At 58.2% G+C, this 20,900-nt stretch overlaps 10 protein-coding genes across 10 annotated transcripts; 5 read left to right on the forward strand and 5 right to left on the reverse strand.

Moving 5' to 3' along the window:
- Window positions 1–231: 231 nt before the first annotated feature.
- EX895_005047 (uncharacterized protein) lies at window positions 232–4,968 on the reverse strand (the record flags this gene model as incomplete). Its single annotated transcript, XM_029885641.1, has 1 exon — window positions 232–4,968. The coding sequence occupies one exon, from the start codon at window positions 4,966–4,968 to the stop codon at window positions 232–234; it is 4,737 nt and encodes a 1,578-aa protein (XP_029738207.1).
- A 731-nt stretch (window positions 4,969–5,699) lies between these two features.
- On the reverse strand, window positions 5,700–6,992 carry EX895_005048 (uncharacterized protein; the record flags this gene model as incomplete). The annotated part of the gene is made up of 1 exon (XM_029885642.1): window positions 5,700–6,992. The coding sequence occupies one exon, from the start codon at window positions 6,990–6,992 to the stop codon at window positions 5,700–5,702; it is 1,293 nt and encodes a 430-aa protein (XP_029738208.1).
- A 644-nt stretch (window positions 6,993–7,636) lies between these two features.
- On the forward strand, window positions 7,637–8,503 carry EX895_005049 (uncharacterized protein; the record flags this gene model as incomplete). Its single annotated transcript, XM_029885643.1, has 1 exon — window positions 7,637–8,503. The coding sequence occupies one exon, from the start codon at window positions 7,637–7,639 to the stop codon at window positions 8,501–8,503; it is 867 nt and encodes a 288-aa protein (XP_029738209.1).
- Window positions 8,504–8,531: 28 nt separating this feature from the next.
- On the reverse strand, window positions 8,532–10,277 carry EX895_005050 (uncharacterized protein; the record flags this gene model as incomplete). The annotated part of the gene is made up of 1 exon (XM_029885644.1): window positions 8,532–10,277. The coding sequence occupies one exon, from the start codon at window positions 10,275–10,277 to the stop codon at window positions 8,532–8,534; it is 1,746 nt and encodes a 581-aa protein (XP_029738210.1).
- An 895-nt stretch (window positions 10,278–11,172) lies between these two features.
- Window positions 11,173–12,897, forward strand: EX895_005051 (uncharacterized protein; the record flags this gene model as incomplete). Its single annotated transcript, XM_029885645.1, has 1 exon — window positions 11,173–12,897. The coding sequence occupies one exon, from the start codon at window positions 11,173–11,175 to the stop codon at window positions 12,895–12,897; it is 1,725 nt and encodes a 574-aa protein (XP_029738211.1).
- A 272-nt stretch (window positions 12,898–13,169) lies between these two features.
- On the forward strand, window positions 13,170–14,402 carry EX895_005052 (uncharacterized protein; the record flags this gene model as incomplete). The annotated part of the gene is made up of 1 exon (XM_029885646.1): window positions 13,170–14,402. The coding sequence occupies one exon, from the start codon at window positions 13,170–13,172 to the stop codon at window positions 14,400–14,402; it is 1,233 nt and encodes a 410-aa protein (XP_029738212.1).
- A 261-nt stretch (window positions 14,403–14,663) lies between these two features.
- EX895_005053 (uncharacterized protein) lies at window positions 14,664–15,305 on the forward strand (the record flags this gene model as incomplete). The annotated part of the gene is made up of 1 exon (XM_029885647.1): window positions 14,664–15,305. The coding sequence occupies one exon, from the start codon at window positions 14,664–14,666 to the stop codon at window positions 15,303–15,305; it is 642 nt and encodes a 213-aa protein (XP_029738213.1).
- Window positions 15,306–15,429: 124 nt separating this feature from the next.
- Window positions 15,430–17,520, reverse strand: EX895_005054 (uncharacterized protein; the record flags this gene model as incomplete). Its single annotated transcript, XM_029885648.1, has 1 exon — window positions 15,430–17,520. One exon carries the CDS (start codon window positions 17,518–17,520, stop codon window positions 15,430–15,432), a length of 2,091 nt encoding a protein of 696 aa, XP_029738214.1.
- A 422-nt stretch (window positions 17,521–17,942) lies between these two features.
- On the forward strand, window positions 17,943–18,629 carry EX895_005055 (uncharacterized protein; the record flags this gene model as incomplete). The annotated part of the gene is made up of 1 exon (XM_029885649.1): window positions 17,943–18,629. One exon carries the CDS (start codon window positions 17,943–17,945, stop codon window positions 18,627–18,629), a length of 687 nt encoding a protein of 228 aa, XP_029738215.1.
- Window positions 18,630–18,738: 109 nt separating this feature from the next.
- On the reverse strand, window positions 18,739–20,772 carry EX895_005056 (uncharacterized protein; the record flags this gene model as incomplete). Its single annotated transcript, XM_029885650.1, has 1 exon — window positions 18,739–20,772. One exon carries the CDS (start codon window positions 20,770–20,772, stop codon window positions 18,739–18,741), a length of 2,034 nt encoding a protein of 677 aa, XP_029738216.1.
- Window positions 20,773–20,900: the final 128 nt, after the last annotated feature.

A 20,900-nucleotide genomic window follows, 5' to 3' on the forward strand; every position in this document is an offset into this window, starting at 1 on the left:
GATACAGAACCTCTAAGGAGTGATGTGAAGGTGAAAGAATACCGAACAAGCAAGCAAGAGAGATGGGGTGGAAATGAAACAGAGGTGACGGGGAAAGGAGAGAGACGAAACGATGAAAGAATGGAGCTCGGACTGCCTCGTGCACACCTGATCGACACATCGGCTCTTTTCTAAACTTGAACATGTCAAGCTGCAGGCCAGGGCCGGAAGCACTGCACTACTTGTCGTGTATCAGAGCGCAAGGCGCATGTGCGAAAGATGACCAGTCTTGTCGAGCAAGAATCCCACTGCGCCGTTGGCGTCGGTGATGACGACCATGCCGTGTGTCTGAAGCCTCGACCACTTGGCCTGCATTGAAGCCAAGGCTGGAAGTCTATGAGCGCGTGTCCTTACGTCGTTCCAGCTTGGAACTGTGCCCTGACGCTTCGGAAATCCGGGGCCGTACGTAAGCAGCTGTGCATCGGCACCGTTCAATTCGCGATACTTGTCCATCGCTTTGAGACTATCAAGGAGCGCCTGTTCGCCTCGTGCCGATGCAGGGACACGTCGATCACTGGGCACATACCTTGCGACGGTGGTTTCGGGCCTGCCATCGTAGATTCCTACGATCCAGTAGCCAGGGTAGATGCGTCGAGCACGATGCACCTTGTCCAGCACGCCCTCGTCCTTCTGCGGGAAGAACATCGGAACACCATTGTAGTGAAGATCCCCGGAAAACTCCATTCTCCTGTGCAGGTCGGACAGCTTACTGGCATTGGGATCGTCAGGATGCTCGCGGTTGATGTAGTACTCGACTGCCCTCTGATTCCAAGACCGCTCTTTTAGAACGTGACTGGTGCTCGACTCTGGTGCAGTCTCCATGCGCCTGTGAAGCCGACGAGCCGCATTCGCCAACTCCTTCATCGCGACCTGGCCATCGGCACTGAGTCGAAACTCGTACCTTGCACCGGTGCTGGGATTGATGCCCTTCATGTACTTGCTTTCCAGCAGGTTCTGACGCGCTTGGAACGGATCACTGATGGCCAAGTCCCACTCTCCTTGTCCTCCAGCTCTCCTCCATCCGGTCGGGATCAGGCTCGTGAGCCCGCTGCTCGACTGTCCAGTTGAGAACGGCTTTCCGTACTTGAGCAGCATGGCTATTCTGCCGTGATCTCGACCGTATTGATCCATCAGTTGCACAGCTTTCCGAACGCCGATCTGTCCATGGTCTCGACGCACGCCGTCTGATGTGAGGTAGAAAGGCTCTCGGAGAGATCCCTGGCCGTCTCTCGATGTGATCCAGGCTCGACCATACGTCTGCAGAGCATGATGCACCTTGGACTGGCCGACATCTTCAGCAACCAGCACAGGAACTCTTCCGTAGTAGATCGTGTCGGAAAACATGCGCTCCCCCGCCACGGCGGCCAAAGGGTGTTGAGCTACGTGCTGATAGCCTTGGGCATACCATTCGTACGTGCCAGTCTGTGGGTTGGACGATCCCGCTCGCTTGGCGAGGAGTTGCGGGCCAGAAGACGGATAATCGAACGAAGGGACGCTGTCGTCCACCGCGCGCTTGTGCAAATGAGGAGCAACGCTTGTCAATGACTTGACTTCGACCTTTCCATCTTCCAAAAGTCGGAATCCAAGAACCGCGCCCGTGTGCGGGAACCAGCCTTTCAAGTGATTGTGCTCGTCCAGGTGCTGGTGCATGTGGTAGAGCTGCTCACGGTTGGTCAGATCCCACCAAGTGCTCGTTGATTCCATCTTCTTTGTGCTTGGCTTTCGGTAGCCAAAAAATCTCGAAGAGGAGCGAGGTCCGAAAGGCCTTCCGTGCTTGAGCAACGCGGATACATCGCCATGTGCTCGACGATCCTGGTCAACCGCGACGAGATATTGCATCAGGCCATCCCATCCATGATCGTTTCGTGCCGGCTGTTGAGTGAGATGAAGAGGGGTGCGGAAGCTGTGCAAGGATCTTCTCCAGCTCGAGAGATCAGCTCGCGATGTAACCCAGGCTGCTCCATAGTCGTGCAGCGCGTGCTGCAGCTTGGAACTGTCAAACTCTCCGAGAAATAGGACCGGTTCGCGATTATAGTGGATCGTGCCCGCGAACATCTGCCTGCTTTCCTCGGACGTTGAGGCTCGTGAAGGGGCGCTGTACCGGTGCGTAAAGGCATAATAGTCGTAAGTGCCTGGCTGCAAATGAGGCGGACGTGGATCCATACGCTTCGCCAGGCGACGCGCTCCGAAGGCGTGTAGCGTGCCGGACTCGCCAACGAAAGACAAAGTATCGCTGCGCTTGTGGAAGTGAGCAGCAACATTTGCCAGGCCCTCGATCTCGACTCTACCAGCTTGATCTAGTCGAACACCGAACGTCCTAGGCGTTCCATCCGGATTCCTGACCAAGGCTTTGAAGTAGTTCCGCTCGTTCAGATGTCGACGCAAAAAGTGCACGTCGACGTTGTCGAGCGTTATCTGGCTTCCCCTCGTATTCACCTCCTGCCAGCTGGGGAGGCTGTATGAATCGGGCTTTTTCTTCTTGGAGAAAAGGCGAAGACCATTGCTAGTAGACGGCGCGGCAGGCTGTCGAGGTGGGAACGGCTTTCCAAACTGGAGGTACATGAGCTTGTCGCCATAAATATGCCTCGCGGTCGCAGCTGCATCTAGATAGTCCACAACAGGCTGCGATGGAGGGCGCGTGTATCTGTTGTCTCGCCGAAGGTTAGCAGGCAATCGAGCGCTGTCATACGGAAGAGGAAACCTCGGTATCATCCAAACCTGCTCGTAGCTCTGCAGCGCGTGCCGCACCGTCGATGTGTATTGCCTGCCGGCCAGAACCGGATAGCCATGGAAGTGGATTGTGTCGGCGAACATTCGCTCGACGTCAGCTGGATCCAAAGCTGTTGGGTAGTCCTGATGCTGGAATGCACTGCCAGTGAAGTAGTCGTAGTCTTGAATGTCCCCCGCTTGCGCGCTGTACCTGTCAGCTGGAGCCATGCGCTTCGCGAGATGGCCGGCTGCAGAAGTGAGAACCTCGTGGAAAATGTTTCCATCCTCACCCAGCCTGAAACCGACGCGCGAGCCAGTGAGCGGGTTGGAAAGCACGATCTTGTGGTGTTGCCTGAGCTTTGCACGCACGTCGTAGATGCTTGTCGTGGACGCATCGACCTGAACAGGACGCGAGGGTGCTTGCTGTGCGCGCCTCAGATTCGACAAAGGTGGACCGTAAGCAAGCTTTGCCGCCACGTCGCCGTGCAGCTGGCGGAACGCCTCGAACTCGCGCCACCGTTGAAAGACAGCTTCGTTGTTGTGCTCAGTGACGGGGAAGCCATGACCGTTGAAGCGTTGTTGGAAGGGATTGGCCTCGCGGTGCTTCTTCCAATCGGGGATTTCGAAAGCCCAGAAGGAGTTATAATCACGCAGAGCTTGGCGAGCCAAATCGTGTTGTCGATGTTCAGCCTGGAAAACGGGAACACCCTCGTAGTGCAGCAGATCTGCGTAGATTTCCGTGCCGTCCTGCCAACGTGTGCCATCAGCTGACCTCAGACGGTGAAGGAAGAAGTTGACCTTGTCGCCATAGCCTGACCGCTTGGCAATCGCGCCTTCGATGACCTCTGAATCTCGACTTGTACTGGAAGCGGGTGAAGACAATACACTGCGCTTGAGCTTGACAATGCCATGTCCGAGATTGCCGACAGCCATTCCGACTTTGCCAGTCTCGTCGAGATGGAAAGCAAGTCGCTGGTTTGAGAGCCAATCAAGAAGGTGAATGTGTCCGTCACGCTGAAGGGCGGCACGAATCTCAAGCCATTCCTTGGCTTTGGATGCCGAGGGAACGTCTCTGGGCTCGCTCTGCCAGATTTTCTCCCAGTCGACCTGCTTGGTGGCAGTCTCTTCAGATGGGGGTTGCAGTCGGCCCAGCCTGGCGTCCTTCTGGTTGTCAGGCGTGGTCTGGACTCTTTCGAAAGGCCGTCCCCATTGAAGAAAACGGGCCGAGTTGCCAAAATGATATCCGGCGTCGTCCGCCGCCTTGAGCAGCTTCCAGACGGGCACGGCGTGGGAGTCCATCTGTTCGGCAGCCTTTCCCTTTCGAATCAATTCCACCTCCAAAGGGACCTTTGCTTCACGAAACGTTGGCCGGGTGAGCCAGACGGCCTTGTATTTGCCGACAGCGTAATGGATGGAGAATGGTGTTTCGAACAAATCCTTCAGTACCGGAAAACCTAGGTAGTGTGGGCTACCTTGGATGTGTGCATCGAGCGTTGCAGCGGGAGGGACATCCAACTGCTTCGCACCGCCATCAGCCGCCAGCAGGTCGGCGAGACTTCGAGGAGACGGCTGGGGTTCCCGCTTGCGGAGATGACGCGCGAGGTCCCTGATATCCATTTCGACTCGACCGTTGAGTGCGAGTTGGAAGGCTACCAACGTTTTCTTGACGGTATCGTGAACAATGACACGGCCATTACGTTGCAAAGCTTCTCGAATACGGAACCATTCGTGGCTGGAACGGCTGGCTGGGACTATGAAAGAAACTGGATCCTTCCAGACTTCAGCCCACGAGCGAATTGCGCGCATGTTACCTTGGAAAGGCTGTCCGTACTGCAACACTCTGGCAGCGTCGCCGTAAGCGCCACCAGCCTCTTTCACATCTGCGAGCGTGGTCTGCACCGCTCGCGCGACGTCGGCGTTCACCTCTTGAGCCTTCTGGCCCTCCCCTTTAGGATAGTAGTCGACCAAGATCGAGTCTCCGGCATGGTAGGCAGGGCGAGCGAGGTAGACGGCGCCATACTTGTTGCGGGCATAATCGACGTTTGCGATCGGCTCAATGCTACTACGGAGTACGGGATATTTGTCGAAATGAACCTGACTTTGAAGATAGGCTTCGATCGCTTTGTCTTTTTTCGGCGCAGCTACACAGGTGGTCGCGCAAAGAAGCAAAAAGACCGACGCCAGGAGCAGCAGGGACCGGCCTGCAAGTGCTCGAGACATGGTCGGCGAGTCTAAATGGTGTCAAGTATGTAGAGATTGGATACCGACCAAGGATTGGGCTTTGGAATGGAACGAACGTATAGGCGAAGAATTTGGCCGAAGGCAAGCCTCGATCTTTCCCTATATATCGCACCGGTCTTGACCCATCTTTTGTCCCTTTCGAGCCACCCCAATGAGGTTTCGAGCTACGGTCTGTTGCTTGCAGCTGATCAACAAACACATTAGCATCCCACATGGTGACTCAGCGGAGAGCGAGGAACTTGAGCAGGTTTGGCAAACATTTGCCCCACTGGACGTAGCCTCATCGAGCCCGCTGATGACAAAAAATGAGGCGTTCATCAACAATGTTTGCAGGTGCGGACTCACCGCAGAGTGCCACATGGTGACTTCAGCCAGGGTGACTTGAGGTGGGACGTGCAAACATGGCCGCATGGCTGCAACTTCGCCCAGCGGTGGGGTTCTGGACTGTTGGTGACACCGGTCTCATTGTTCGACATGCGTGGTCGTTTCCTCATCGTGAAACCTCTTGTCTGGCCGGTGGGTTGATCCATCTTGTGATGCCAGCCTCATCGGCGATGCTTGCAGCAACCCAACGCAACCCACTGCCGAGCATAAACCCCATTATCCACACCGAACGCAACCCGAAAAACAGATCACGCATACTCGAAACTGAGCAACAAAGCGGTGTATATACGTCTATTCGTGTGTTACTAAACGCACATGATTCCTCTTCATCTCGACTTGTCCCTATTGCCCTGACTTGCACTTTTACCCCTGTTGAGACCCGGAAGCTTGGCTCGAAACCGCTTCTGGTCGTGCGCACTTCCCGGCGGGCAGAACCAGTACACGGGATATTTGGCACGGCCGAGATTCATCCAGAGCATGGCCCAGGCAACCATGATGACGCTGGAGAGGAGCACCACGGGGAGGTAGTGCCAGCCGAGCTTGATGACGGGCGGGCTGGTTGCGGCCAACAGCGCGGTTGCGCCGCCGGGCGGATGGACGGTGTCGGTCAAGATCATGACGCACAGTGCTGTGCCCGTGGCAATGGCGCCGGCAACCCAGACGAGGCTGTGCGACGTGTCGATGAGGTTCGGGTTGTAGTTGTGGTTGAGCTCAAAGAGTTTGGTGATGCACACGGAGACGAGCGCACACAGAAACTGACCGACCATGAATGCTTTGGGTTGACCGAGCGGGGACGCGGGCGTGCCGTAGAGGATGACACTGGAGGCTCCAAACGAGCCGATGACGATGGGTGCGGTCCATGCAGTGATCGGGTCGTTGGTGGACATGGCGAACTGGTCCCAGCGCGAAAAGGTGATCATGACGAATCCCAGACCGAGCGCAGCACCGATCCACGCCCAGAGAAGCGTCTCGACTTTGCGTGGCAGTTTCTCGAGCGGACGCAAAAGGGCGCGGTTTTCCGTCGACTTGCTGCGGTAGCCGAGAAAGTGCGCAATGGGATACGGGATGCGCGAGAGACGAGAGACGCGTTGGGGTGCGGGCTTGGCTTGCGCCTCGACATCCTTCTCTTTGCTCTTGTCGGCAACTTGCTGCTCTGAGGAGGGTGGGAGCTTTGAAGCGTCAGGAAGAGCTGCAGCCGTGGCGGCCGAGCTGCCGGTGATCGTGGTGCCTTTGGAAGGCAATGCCGAACCCTCTTCCGCCGTCGACGTCAGCTTGTGGGCAGGGGCTCCTGGCTTGGCTTTGTTGGAAGACGAGTGCTGATCGCCATCTATGGGTTCCTCATTATCATCATCGGTGAAGACATAGCCATCCTGGTCGTCCAAGCTTCCTCGGACGGTTCTCGACTCGCTTCTCCACCTCTGCTGCGCATCAGGATCGGGGTAGATCTGGTAGGTGCGCTGACGCGATCTGCCGAGAAAGCTGGCTCTGGACGAGGATCTGTTGTTGTGTCTCGCCGTATGGGTCGGGTTAGCACCGGCGAGGTTGGCACGGCCGCGAGAGCGAGAGCGCGTCGCGCGATCTGGCGAAGGATCGTGGGACGCGGTGGCGTCTCGGCGCATGTTGGAGAGCTGGATCTAGTGTCGCGGTCTAAGGTGTTGTTGGTCTAGGTCGAGTCTATGACAGCAAGTGCATCGATGTGAAGACCAGAACGTGGATGTACAAGCAAGCGGCACCTGCGGAGAAGCGCGAGCTATACAGTAAGCAAGGAGGAAATGGGAGCAACGGGGGGCGGCGTGGTGGAAAGAAAGCAAGCAAGCAAAACAGACACGAGCAAGCTTGCAGTAGTCGACCTCGATTGCATGAAAGCCGAGCTGGAGCGTGGCTGCGATTGAGTTCTAGCCGCGGATGGTCTGACTACAGGGATCTCCTTCGGCGGTAGGCGGTGAATGGGCCGAATAGCAACCACGACCAGACAAAGCGGTAGAAGCGCGCTGTTGGAAGGCGTGTTTGTGAGAATGCAGGTGACCAGGGTAAAAGAGCCAAAGACGCAGAGCTATGCAATCATTCGCCGTTCAGTCATCAGCCGAAGACCATGCCGAAGACGAGTGTGGGGAAAAACAGTCGGCGAATCATTGTTTGGATTTTTGGCGAGTTCTTTTTGGATTTTCCCGTCTGCCGCGGAAATGACTCGGACGATGATGACTTGCTGTGCGACTTCAACCAACGATCATGCTGTTGAGATGAGATGGAGATGATGGCCCCGATGGACTTGAAGGAGGCGGACTGGTCAGCTCTGCTGCTTCCGACCACCTCTGCATCCGCATCAGCGTACAGCCAGTCTGGTGTAGCGCAACCCTCACCGTCTGCTCAATCTTCACCTTCGACATCAGCCAATGGCGAGTCGAGCATCAGCAGCAGCACACACGCCGCCCGACGTAGCACTGCCTCCAATGTAGCCAACCTGCTCACGCTGACCGAGCTGCGCAAGGCTGCCTGGGCGCGCATCTATGCAAGTGGGATCAGCACCGGCAATGCCGCCATCTCGACCACTCGTGTTCCGACGTGGAAGCAGTTCGACGCGCTCATGATCCGGCGGCATCGCTACATCGCCGTCGACCCGCGCGACAATCGGACCCTCGGCTGGGTTGCATGCCTCGACCCATATCCGCAGTGGTCTTATCTATACGACGACGACAAGAACGGCGATGCAGGGCTAGAGCTGCCCGATGGACGCCAAGGCAGGGTCGCAGAGGTCCAGGTGATGGTGGCAGAAGCAGAGAGGCACCGAGGCGTCGGGACGTTCTTGGTCAAGTCGGTCCTGGCATCGCTTGCAGCGGATCGTACGTACTCGATGGTGCAGGCTAGTTTCTTTGTCGAGAACCAGGCAGCTCGGAGGTTGTTGGAAAAGTGTGGATTTGACAAGGGGCAGGAGACGACATGCGCAGTCAAGATGCTCGACGGACCTCAGAAGGGCAGCGAGAGGAGACTCATCACAGTCGAACACCGATTCTCGCCATGCAACGAACCACCAACGCAGAAGCAGCAGCGTTCAAACTCAGCAGACCCGCCAATAGCGATCGATACGACCATCAATCCCACCTCACTCCTCAAGCGACCCAGACAAGAATGATTCTATAATTGCAAATATATCTAACCATTTACGAAAGCATCTGCCTCGAATGACCGTAGCCCTCCAACCCAAGCTCTTCCTCTTTACCCGCCGGCGTTCTGACCGCAATGCCGTGCCGATGCTGCTCGTCGGACATCTTGCCTTCAGCCGCTACCTCGCCACTGTCGCGTCTCTCTGCATCTTCATCCTGACCAAGACCCAGCAGATCCCTCCTGCGGTCCTCCTGGATTCCGCGAATCGATAGACCACGCAAGAAGGCACCTGTCGACAATCGGCGCTGCATGCCACTCCTGGGTGTAGCTGCCCCCGAATCCAAATGCGTCCCATCGTGGTCGTCGGCAAGGTGGAAGTTGTGATGCTGCGGGCCTTCTTGCAGCTCGTGTGGATGATGTCCGTTAGGCAAATGCGCGTCCTTGGCAGCATTCTTGGCGTGTGCGGCTTCGAGCGCGGCAGCGACGTCTTCTGCCTCTGGATCTTCCGAGATCGACATGCTGCGCAGTTGAGCAGTGGGACTAGATGTACGACGTGGCGTCTGATCACCGCCTGGCGTTGATGAGCTGGCAGCAGCCCCGGTGGGAAGCTTCTTGGCCTGTTCTGAGACGCCGCTCTGGGACACGTTGGGTGTGGAGCTGACAGCAGAGCCATCCGCCATTTTCAGCTCGCCTGTGTCGGGATCGGCTATGGGCGCACCTTCTTTGGGGAATGCCTTCTTCGGCTTTTCTAGTACAGCAGCTTGTGCTGCTCCAGCAACCTTCTTCTGACCATTGCTACCAGCGGCGGCGTCCTTGCTCTGAGAGCTGGAGCTATCGCTCGTGTTGCCTCCACCGCCACGAAGCAGCTTCCAAGCTTTGGTGGCGCCCTTTTTGATCTCTTGTCCAACATCCACGACGTCTTCATGCTGGGGATGGGTGTACCAAGTCTGCGAGCCGTGCACGTGCTGAGGTGTGTAGGTTTGTCTTGGAGGGGCAGCAGTACCCTGCGACTGGAGCAGATGGGAGCGAGCGGCGACACCAATGGTGATTGAGTTGGCACGCTTCAGCCGTCCCGATGCCGGGAGTGGGCAGAATTTGATGGCCGCGCCGCTGCTGTTCGAGGTGGTGGAGGCCATCGAGCCTTGCCTTGCTCTGCTGGGCACGGAGGTTGTGGATCGCCCACGCTCGGACGAGCCCCAGGCTGAGCTGGATTCCGAGGTATTGGAGCGAGAGAGATCGCTAAAGTCAGCCGTGTCGCTGGGGGTGCCTAGGCTGCTTTCCTTGTCGCTGCCGTAGCCAGACTCGCTGGCGCTGTCTCGTCGGTATGTGGGCGGTTTGAGGCAGCCTGGAGGCAAGACACCATCGCCGGCAGTCGCGTCTTTGCCTCTGGGATCGTAGTCCAGCACCTCGCCGCCTTCAAAGTTCTTGGGCCGCGGCTCTGTGCGCTGGAACGACTTGCCCAGGCGTTTGCCATCCTTGACTTTGATTTGACGACCGGGCGTGGGCGGTGGAAGGAAAGTGGCCTTGAGCGCGGCCTTGAAGCCTGACTCACTTGTGGAGCGCGATTGCTTGCAAGGGATGACGTCGTTTGGGTTGTCGAGAATGCTTTTGAGTTTGGGTTGCGTCTGCGACTGGATCAGAGGCCCGCTGGAAGCGTCCGAGGCAATCTCGTCCGGCGAAGAGGCAAGATCTGTGCTGACAGTCGACACGACGAGATTGTCCTGCTTTGTCGGAGAATCACCTCTACTCATCGGGTGCTGCTGGCGAGGCGATGAGGCGAGCTGGGGCGTCGCGATGGACATGGCGATGTCTTATCACAGTAGACGTCCGAGACTCTAGGCTGTAAGCATGATCGATGTGGTTGTACTTTCGAACGAGAAGCTGCGGTGGTATGATCAGAGGTGGCTGTGGGTGACGATGCTGATGTCGAGTGACGGTGTTGACGAGCCGAGACAGTGCCGCAAGTCGACCCAAAACGCTTTTCTAGAAATCCTCGGATCCCCATCGGCACCAGTGCGCGCGCGTGCGGACCCACAATTGGAAATAGTCGCCGACGAAGCTGCAACCCCAAAGCGGGGAAAACCAACCGACACAAGCGACAGACAAACAGCCAGCCAGCCTACCAAGTTGTTGGAAAATCTGGAGAAAGAAATCGCTCGAAATCAGCCACAAACGAAAATGAATTGATTCTCATCACTCGCGAAGGAAACCTCTGCCGACGACTCTGCACACGGCGACAGGGCGACACCCCGTACAAGCGGGAGGGTCCCGATGCAGACACTGCGACTGAGCCCAACCATCCAGCTTAGAAGCGTTGTTCCTTTATAAAGACAAAACGTATCGAAAAGCGTTTGTCCAAGATCGTCGATCAGCATGCATTCAGCATTTCTAATCGGCAAGCAGCTGATGGGCTACAGCCATGCCACAATACGGCAAACGCGGAGAAGGGTCCGCGGGTAAAGCGCAGCAAGCCATCTGCGTCATTCGCTTCGCGAGGGGCGAATCTTTGCAATTTGTCAAGATTGATTTTACCGTAGGTCTAACATGGGTTCAATTTCATTCGCAGTATGATAGCCACGTGCCCTCGTTCTTCTTGGTCCAAGCTCGACAGATGCAGGGTGTGTGAATGGGGTTCTCGTTCTGCATGCTCTTCTCTTCATGCAACACCATCGCCTTTCGTAGTGCCTTTTCAGCGCCATGTCAGCCACACAGGTCGTCACGCGCTCCCGCACGGCCGCGACTCCCTCCTTGGCACTACCCACGGATGCTGCCTCTGTCACCACCACCTCGGCAGCTGGGCCTTTGCTCGACACGGACCAGCAAGATCGCCGCAATCTCAAGCTCAGCGTTCGTCTCGTCGACACCATCCGTCACTACTGGGATCTCGGCTTCACGGCATTCGGCGGTCCAGGGGTCCACGTCGTCATCCTCCGCAAACGATTCGTCGACAAACTCGCCTGGCTGGACGAGACCACCTTTGCCGACCTGTTTTCGCTCGGAAACGCGCTACCCGGCCCGGGCTCGACTCAGCTTGCGTTTTCGATTGCTGTCGCCCGCAACGGCACGCTGGCAGGCCTCGTTGCGTTCCTGTTCTGGTCGATTCCTGGAGCGGCGGGTATGGCTGCACTCGGTGCCGGTGTCAGGAAGTTTCCGGAACGACTCCCGCCCATCGTGCTTGCTCTGTTGACCGGCTTGAATGCGTCGGCGGTGGGGCTGATCGCTTTAGCTGCGTTTCAGCTCAGCAGATCGTCCATCACGGATCCAGTGTCTAGGCTGCTGGTACTCGGTTCGGCGTCGTTTGGAATCTGTTATCATGCACCCTGGATGTATCCCGTGCTTGTCTTCGGAGGTGGTCTCATCACGCTGCTCTACGACTTTCGCCGTCGCATCGTCGAAGCTGTCTCGACACGATTCAAGAGCCAAAGAAGCAGCTCCAGGAAAGCGAACCAGGCCGATGATGGTCCTCACAACGGCCAGACCCAGGATATCGAGCTCGAACCGGTGGCTTCAACTCGATGTGCATCGCCCGACGCTACAGACAAGAAGCAGCCGGGCCCCGCCGTCCAAGATCTTCCCTTCCAGCTAGCAACCAGCTCAACTTCTCTCAGACAGCGTAATGCTGCAACTATGGACTGCAACCTCTTTCACGTCGACACTGCCGCCGCCGATGTCTCGGCAGTCGACCACCGTACGCCCATCATGGTGCTCAACCGGACCATGGCCATGGCTCTCGGCGCTGGCTTTATTGCTCTCATTATTGCTGTGGTCGTCACTCGCTCGCAGCTCAACGCTCCCCCACGGGCCTTTGACTTTTTCACCAACATGATGATCGCAGGCGTTATCATCTTTGGCGGTGGGCCCGTTGTCATCCCCCTGCTACGAGGATACACGGTCGAGAACGGCTGGGTCGAGTCGCGTGACTTTCTGCTTGGCTTTGCCATCCTGCAAGCCTTCCCCGGTCCCAACTTCAACTTTGCCGCTTATCTGGGCGTGCTTGCTGTACCCCAGAATCCGGTACTGGGCGCCGTCGCCGGGTGGGTCGGCATCTTTTCGCCGGGTATCTTGCTCAAGCTGTCGCTGCTGCCGATCTACAACACGTGGCGGAAACACGAGGTAGCCAAGTCGCTTCTTCGCGGTCTGAACGCTTCAGCGACAGGGTTGGTGTTTACTGCCGTGTGGCAGCTGTTCCTCGTGGGATACATCTATACGCCTGCGGAGGGAAAGGTGGTGCAATCGGCCAGTAAGAGCGGGCCGTTGACTTCGGATCCGTTCTGGGGCGTGGTGGCCAGCTCGGCGTTTGTAGCGACGCAGTGGTTCAAGAGTCCACCTGCGATCACGATTGTGGCTGGTGCCGTCGCAGGGCTCGCGTGGTTCGGCGTGGTGGGGACCGCAGGCACAGAGCGCCAGCAGTCTCTCTTCTGAATAAGTACTCATCCCTGTTCGCGAAACAAAGGGATTGGCAAAGACGCTTTGACGATGAACATGCTGTGTGCGGATTGTTTGAGCGTGAGGCAGCGACATGTCGACAAAGCCTCCACTTTGCGAGCGCGGCTATGCTTTTTTTTTGGCGTGCAAGATGCCGAAGGTGATGCTAACATTCGCTTTTTACGCTCAAGATACCTTCCAGACCAACGTCCACTTTTGTACGACATCCCTACCCTTGGTCTCAGCTTGATACAGCGCGAGCTCCAACCATGAGCGCAGCTCCACCGCCTCTACCGATAGCTCGGTCCACACACCCGCCTCCCACGCAGGTCGAGTTCCTCCTGTCACAAGTGCGAGCGACACTCCGCTATCTGTCCGAGATTGGTGGGTTTGATCCCGCCGTATATCGTCAGATTCACAGTCTTCTCGCCGCAGGTGTCATCGACCCTAGCCCTTTACCAAGGACCGCCACTGCAGCAGCAGCTGCTCCTCGAACGGCCGAGACACAGGAAGAGCTGGGAAAGCGAAACGCCTGGCTGCGCAAGACGCTCAGCGAGACCTCGATCTTGCCCACCACGGTGGAGACGGCACTCTCCCTGACCGCGGGCCCGTTGCTGTCGGATGACCAGAAGCAGGCGATTGTGCAGCTTGTCGAGTTCTCACAGAAGGGCGTGGCGAACAAGCTCACCGACCCCACGCTGCAGAAGCGCACGCTGTCCGGTGCCAAGACCGCGCAGAGCTCGACGACGAGAGCGATGGCAGGGTGGAGTCGCAACTTGAAAGCGTCGAGGGAGAGGAAGAAGTCGGAGACTGAGGAGAAGAAGCAGAGCAAGAAGCGGGAGAAGGAGGAAAAGCGGCAGATCAGGGAGGAGCTCAAGCGGGAACGCCACGAGATGATTCGGTTGCGACAGCAGCAGATGTTACAGGGGGATGCCAGCAGCTTGCGAGATGTTGCTAGCCCGGCGGCTTCTGGTTCGAGTTCGCTGGGGCAGAGCCTTGCGTCGCTGCAGATGCAGCAGGAACAAGAAAGTTCCGGCAGCAGCCAGATCAGCGGAGAAGACGACGAAGAGCGAGCGGCTATCATCACCAACCATGGACCCATCAACGTTGACAGCTGGCAGACAGGGGACGCTTTGATTGCAGACACGGCAACCCTCACAGTCCTCTCGGATCCGGTCACTGATCCGAGCGTAGAGAGCAGCGTCGGAGGAACAAATACCACCTTTGTCGTCGAACCGGGTCTGGCCATTTCGTGCTCGCTTGTCGTCGTTAGAGGGAGCCAAGAACTCTTACAGAGGCTTCCGCTGGCGAGAGATCAGACGTCTCTTCTGCTGTCGTATCCGCCGCCTGAAAACCAGGGAGCTTCAGGTGCACATCCACCACCGCCGAGTCATCCCGAAGTGCTTGCGATTCGAAGCCAAAGCGGAACGGGAACGCCTTCGCTGGCGGGTGTAGCCCAACCGCCTATTCCGCCTCGTCCCAACAGCTCAAAGCCCGTGTAGCTGCCATCTTAGAGGAATGTGGACATGCTCTTCTCCACTGCAATCCGCTTGATCAGGATCGTTGAGCGTGTGTTCGAGATTGTGGGAGCAAGCTGGAGCTGCATGGTGAGCGGAATTTATTTAATTATGTTAGACCGAATTCGCACGAAGCCTCGGAAAGCGGGAAAAAGCGAACTGCGCAAATCTTCTCACCACCTTCTGGACGTCCATCTTGCTTTGCATCTGCCCACCGCTCTTCGATCCCGAGTCTGCATCTCCACCATGTCAGCCTCCGTCTCGCTGCGCAAGCGCCGGTCCATCGCATCGCGGCCCATCACCAATCGGCCGCAGACCATCACGGGACAGCAGAACAAGGCGCTCACCGAGGAGCAGGAACGCGAGCGTCAAGCTAAAGAACTGGATGCGCGTCGTCGCCGTGCTCGTCGTCGGCTGGATGAGCTGGAGCGGATCAACTACCGCGATGCCCCCACCGCCTCCTCGTCCGCTGCAGCCAGTGGTTCTTCTACACTCGACGCTTCGTCTCCTGGCGTTGTCGAGACGGGGACGACAGCAGACGCAGAGCCGGCATCTTCCGGCACGACATCAGCAGCGTCGGGAGTGAGTCTGGCACAGAGGCGCAGGAACCAAGCCGAGGTGAAACGGCTTCTCGTCAGCGGGCGGAGGAATCTGCACTCGATTGTCGAGGAGTTGGTCGACCAGGGACGGCTGCCGTTGCGAGGAGGCAAGACCGGAGCCAACTGGCGAAGTGCGCGATCCACGCCGTCGTCGAAACCAGGCAGGAAGTACTGCAGCATATGCGGATACCACGGCGATTTGGCCTGCATTCGATGTGGTCACAGATACTGCTCACGCAAGTGCAGAGACGTTCACGACGAAACCCGGTGCGAACGGCCTCTTCGCTGATCGACCTGCCCAGCTTCTCTCCACGCACACTCACACACGCACACACACCTATGCAACATGTACAATACACGATACCCAATCACAAAGATACCCTGCACTGTACTTTCTATCCTCTATCTCTAGTCTACAGTCCAGCAATAACGCCCTTCTTCTTGTCGCCTCGCGTTTGCGGTTCCGTGCTGTCACCAGGAGTATCGATGCCGCCTCTGAACGTTTCGCCCGCTCCCGCCACACGCGTGTCCGGGCCGAGCTCGCAGAAGCCCACCTCCGGGTGGCTCTTGTCCACATACATGATGCGCTCGATCTTGTCCCAACCCGCCTTGCTGCGCACGTCGATGTCGGCAGAGGGCGGTTCCGAGTAGGGGGCATAGATGGCGTGGCGCGGGTGGACGAGCGGGGCGTCTTTGAGGAGTGGGGTGAGGAGCCAGCCCATGCGGAGTGTCGTGTGGCGCGAGCTGTCGTTGACGCGTGCAGGGCTGGCGAGGGAGGGAGGGGCGTTGGCGGAGAAGCCCGTGTCCGAGGGATTGAGCAGACTGTCCTCGGCCCCAGGAGTGTGGGACTGCAGGTCACGGTGCAGGTCGGCAACGCGCGAGGGTGTGTCTGTTCCACTGGGCGCGGTTTGCGGCGTTTCCGGGGCCGGGTCGACCGTGTCGGTCCGGCGGCTGGAGCGCGTGCCTTCGCCCGGGAGCGTGTAGACGGGTAGTGCCTCTTTGGGGATCAGCTCGATTTCGACTTGCTTTTCGACGACTTGCTCTTGAACCCATCTGCTCTTTGCTCTGATGCGTGCCTTTTCGTCCGATGAGGTCTGTTCGAAGAGGGCACGGATGAATTCAGAGGTGGGCCTGTACAGCCAGCGTCTTGGCCGTAAGCCTTCGAACCAGCCCAGATGCCCACCGGCCTTTGTCCAGGCCAGCACGACGTTCTCGTTGTACTCTTTCTCCGACGAACTTGGACCCACAGGCGTGCCGTCCGGGTTGCGACCAATGGCAGCGCGGATCTTGGCCCAGATCTTGCTCGGCACGATCGGGTCGTCTTCGGCCGACAGGCACAGCATTGGCCTCTTGACGTTGGCCACATTGTTGGCACACCCGCCATAGTTGTAGTAGTCATCCGCACTGTCGAACGGGAACTCTCCGTACGGTTTGGGCAGGCCGCCAACGAAGCGCGTCATGGTCTCGTCCGCAGCTTTGAGCGAGCCGCGTTTGATGATGGCGCGTTCACCGGGGCGTGGGCCGCCGTGCTTGGCCTGCTGCTTGTACAGCTCGAGTTCGGCCTTGGGTTGGGGTGGGGCGTCGTAGAGGTCGTCGAGCAGAGCCCGGAAGGGTGGATGGAGGGCGAGTGTGTCCTTGTGCTTGCGTGCCATGCGTTGCAGGTTGTGTCCCATGGCCATCGAGTATTTTTGCGAGAGGAAGCCGCCGTAGTCGAGCTCGTCTGCGCCGGCTTTCAGGTCGAAGGGTGTGCCGACGATGACACCACCGAGCAAAGGCGTGGCATCGCCTTCCTCGCCGAGATAGCGCCCGAGCACATTGGCGCCGAGCGAGAAGCCGATTCCCACCAGGGGCGAGTTCGGGTAGAGCTTGGTGATGAGCAGCAGAGCAGAGCGGATATCGGCGATCTTGAGCGCCGAGTACAGCTGCGGCGAGGTGACAGGGACGTTGGCGCAGCCACGAAAGTTGACGACTATGCCGCGGTAGCCAAGCCCTCCTTCGGCAGTGGGTTTGGTGAGGTGCGAAAAGCAGTTGCGCACGTAGCTCTCATGGCTTCCACCCGTCAAACCGTGCAGGCAGACGACGGTGGGCAGTCCATCTGCGGCGGGGTGGTTCTGTGCTTTGAGATCCTCCTCGCTGCTTGCTAGGCTGGGCGGAGAAATGTCGAGTCCGACAGTGCCACCGTCCGGAGTGAGGAACACACGCCGTTTGAACTCGACCTCATCGATGGTGCTGAAGTTGCCGACCGCAGAGTAGATGGTTTGCAGGTGCCCCGTTGAGAGCCAGGGCGTGGGCTTGAAAGTGGGATTCTTAGCTGGATTGAGTGTTTCGGTGGCGGCGAGAAGAGATTCTATGCTGGGCGAGGATGTGCGGGTGCTGGAAGTGACTGATGAAGAGGTGGCCGGCTTGTAGTATTCGACGTTGACTGCGAACAGAGAGTGCGGTGCCAGGGGGGAGAGGATGGTCCTTCCCAACAATGTCGCTGTAGAGGAGAGGAGGCCAGACATTGTCCTGTCCTTCCAAGCGCGGGCCGAATGAAGTCTACACGGAAAGGAGAGTTGTCGATGAAGGTGAGGAGGAGGACATCAACACCAGGAAGATGTGAAGCAGGTCGTACCAAAAAAATCAGAGAAAAAATGTGTCGGAAGTGGAGGTCCGGTTAGCCTGGTTTGCAGCCGGAGCGCAGCCAACGGGCACAGCTTCTTCCGTTGCCAAAAGCTCATCCGGCCCGGCAGTTGTGACGTAGAAAGCGATCTCGAAATGGGACAGGAAGCACAATGTTAGATTGTACGATCGCAGGTTCTTGTTCAGGGTCCACAGGTCTGTTTCCGTCTTTGTTCGTCGTTTGCCGAGTGTTCGTTCCTTTACCCCCACCATCGACCCGCCCCCTTCCCGCAATCTCTATTCTCCACCAAGCGACACGATCATCATGTCTACAGATCTCAACGTCGACATCCACAACGCATCCACCACAGCCGACGCCGATGTCAGCGCGGCACTCGCACAACCACCCGCCACCTCGCCCGCCGACGCTCGCACCCAGGCCATGTCCTTGCTCGAACTGCAAAAGCAGCTCGACGCCGACATTGCGCGTCACACGGCGGTCCTCACTTCGAATGGCGTCAACATGCAGACTCCGTTGATCGATGCACAAGGCTTCCCGCTGGCGGACAAGGATCTGATGGCGATTCGCACGGCCAAGCAGCGCATCAACGTGCTGCGTAACGACTCCAAGGCATTAAGGGATCGGGTGGCGCAGCTGCTGCAATTGGCAATCAACGGCGATGCGGTAGCACAGCCGCCTTCAGCAGCGAGAGGAGTGGGAGCAGCAAAGAATGATGAGCTCACGCCGTTCGCAAAAGTCAACTCGGTAGCAGAGGGCAGCCCGGCACAGACAGCGGGTTTGATCCAGGGCGATCACATTGTCAGATTTGGCTCAGTGACGGCGGACGATCCGAAAGGGTTGGCGGCGCTCGCAGCACCAGGTGTGGTCGTTGACGGCACAGGAATTCAGATCGTAGTAGCAAGGCATGGTGAAAGCGTCCGTCTGACGCTCACACCGAGAGCAGGCTGGGGCGGAAGGGGACTGCTCGGCTGTCACCTGTTGCCGTTGTAAACTCGAAAATCAAGCTCAAGCCTCACCCCTCTCTCTCTCTACGTCGATCATGTCCCCCGAGCGGAATGTATTGCAATCATGAACCCTACTTCTCTGTCTGCAAGGCCACTCAACGACGGTTCGTGCTGCCATACGAGCTGCCGTGCGTCGTCGCAGGTCGACGCCTGCCTTCCTCCAACAACCCCTGCGACTCGTCTTGATCTTCGCGCTCTGGGCCATCCGCCCTCTCGGCGCCTCTCCCAACCCTCGACCTAGGCGCTCGGCTGGTGCTCCTCGTACTGCCGCCACGTCGGCGCGAATGAGACGGCGCCCCGTGCTCAAACGTATACATCCTCGGGTCGAGCTCGAGCAGCCCGGTCTGGTCGTTCCTGCGCAGCTGATGGTGCGGTCCCAACTTGTGTCCGCTCGACACGCGCCACGAGGCATGCTCATCCCACGATCCGTTTGTATGGTATGCACCGCTCGACTCGGGATCCTGATGATACTGACTGGAGCGACGTCGTGGTTCGGGCCGATGCACGCTCGACTGTTGGTACGATCCGGCACCGGAATGCTGGCTGCTCTCGTCGGCGCGCGAGCTGCGACGCGAGCCACTGGCTCTGCTGTACGAACGACGACGCGGATCGTGATGCTCGCCCTGCTCGTAGTCGTCTTCCACCTCGGACTCTTCGCGACGGTTGCGAATGGGGCGAGCGTAGTCGCGCGACTGCACGTTGCCTTCTCCGTACCCACCCTGCGCTGCATCCTGGTCCGCCTCGTGCTCGCTCTCGCCGTCGTCATCGTCCTCCTCCTCCTTGGCATTGTCATCTTCTGAATCGGATTCGCCCTCGAGCTTGATGGACTTGACGTCAAAGAAGCGGAATGCAATCTTGACGAGTGGGATGGCGAGCGAGTGGCCGATGATCGACGCTAGGATCAGGGCGTATGTGACGGGTTTGGCGAGCACGCGGATGCGCTCTGCGACGGGCGAGGGGTCTTCGGGCTTGAACTCGTCCAGGATGACGCCAAGGTAGAAGAGCGCGCCTGCACCGATGGGTGCAAAGTAGCCGATGAAGCACGCCTCCGAGATATCGTGCAACGTCGGCACGTATTTGTACAGCGCCACCATGGCAGGGAGCCGTCTGAACAGCAGTACGAGCACGGACAGCAGCACGAGGCGACCCGGGGTGATGCCGTTTGCCGGATCGTTGAACGAGTCCCAGGGAATGGTAGCGCCGAGGAAGCTGAAGAAGACGAGGTTCAAGAGCAAATCGAGGCAGTTGTCCACCTCGGACTCTTCGCACTGTTCGCGGTAGAAGTCGGTCCAAGACAGTGCGTTACCTGCCACAAAGGCAGCGAGCAGATCGTCAAACTGCAGCACTCCACCGGATCCGATGATGAACACGCCCATGGCAGCGCCAAAGAGCAGGAAGCTCTCCTTATCGATCAGGTTGCGGTCGGTGGAGAATTCGATGAGACGTCTGCAGACGTAGCCGACAACGATGCCGTACAGCACGGCGCCGCCGACCGTGTACACGCACGTCTGGAAGATCCAAGTGGAAAGCGCCTGCGTGGTGGTGTCGAGCTTGAGCAGGTGGACCGCGAGGAAGAGGAAGAGATAGCCAAAGCCGTCGTTGGCGCCACTCTCTGCCGAGATGAGGTTGCGGAGGCGAGGCGAGACATACTGGTCTGCAAACGCGCCCTTGACGATAGCGTTGGAGAGCACTGGATCGGTGGGAGTGGCCGAGCTGGCCATGACGAGCCCTGCCAGCACGGGCAGCGAGGGGATGACGAGCCAGATGCACAGCGTGGTCGCGAGCCACATGATGGTCATGATGGGGATCAGCAGCACGGCCAAGCTGCGGATCTCGATCCAGGGATACTTGTAAGGCAGCTGCACACCGACCAGCGTCAGCTGGATGCCAATGACGACTCGACATAGTCCGAGCGAGATTTCGTCGATATCGACCTCTTTGGAGGCCCAGTTGAAGATGCCTCCCAGGCCGTAGGGGCCTAGGCCGATGCCGATGAGAACAGCCAGCGGCGCCTCACCCAAGAACAGGCGCTCCTTGATGAGATACGAAATCGTGCCATATGGGATGAAAAAGAGCCCAAAGGCTGTGCAGAGAAGGTTGAGCGTTGTTACTTCGAGTTCGAAAGGCATTGTGGAGCCGAAAAAAGCTGCCGGCGACGGTCCAACGAAATGCTAGACAGGTGGAGACAGTTGGATGAGATCGTGTCTGTGGTGTGGCGAGTTCATTCGCGAAAGACGTTGGTGAGCGGATGGACGAG

The sequence above is a fragment of the Sporisorium graminicola genome, chromosome SGRAM_5 (genome assembly GCF_005498985.1).
Source record: "Sporisorium graminicola strain CBS 10092 chromosome SGRAM_5, whole genome shotgun sequence".
NCBI classification, from domain to species: domain Eukaryota; kingdom Fungi; phylum Basidiomycota; class Ustilaginomycetes; order Ustilaginales; family Ustilaginaceae; genus Sporisorium; species Sporisorium graminicola.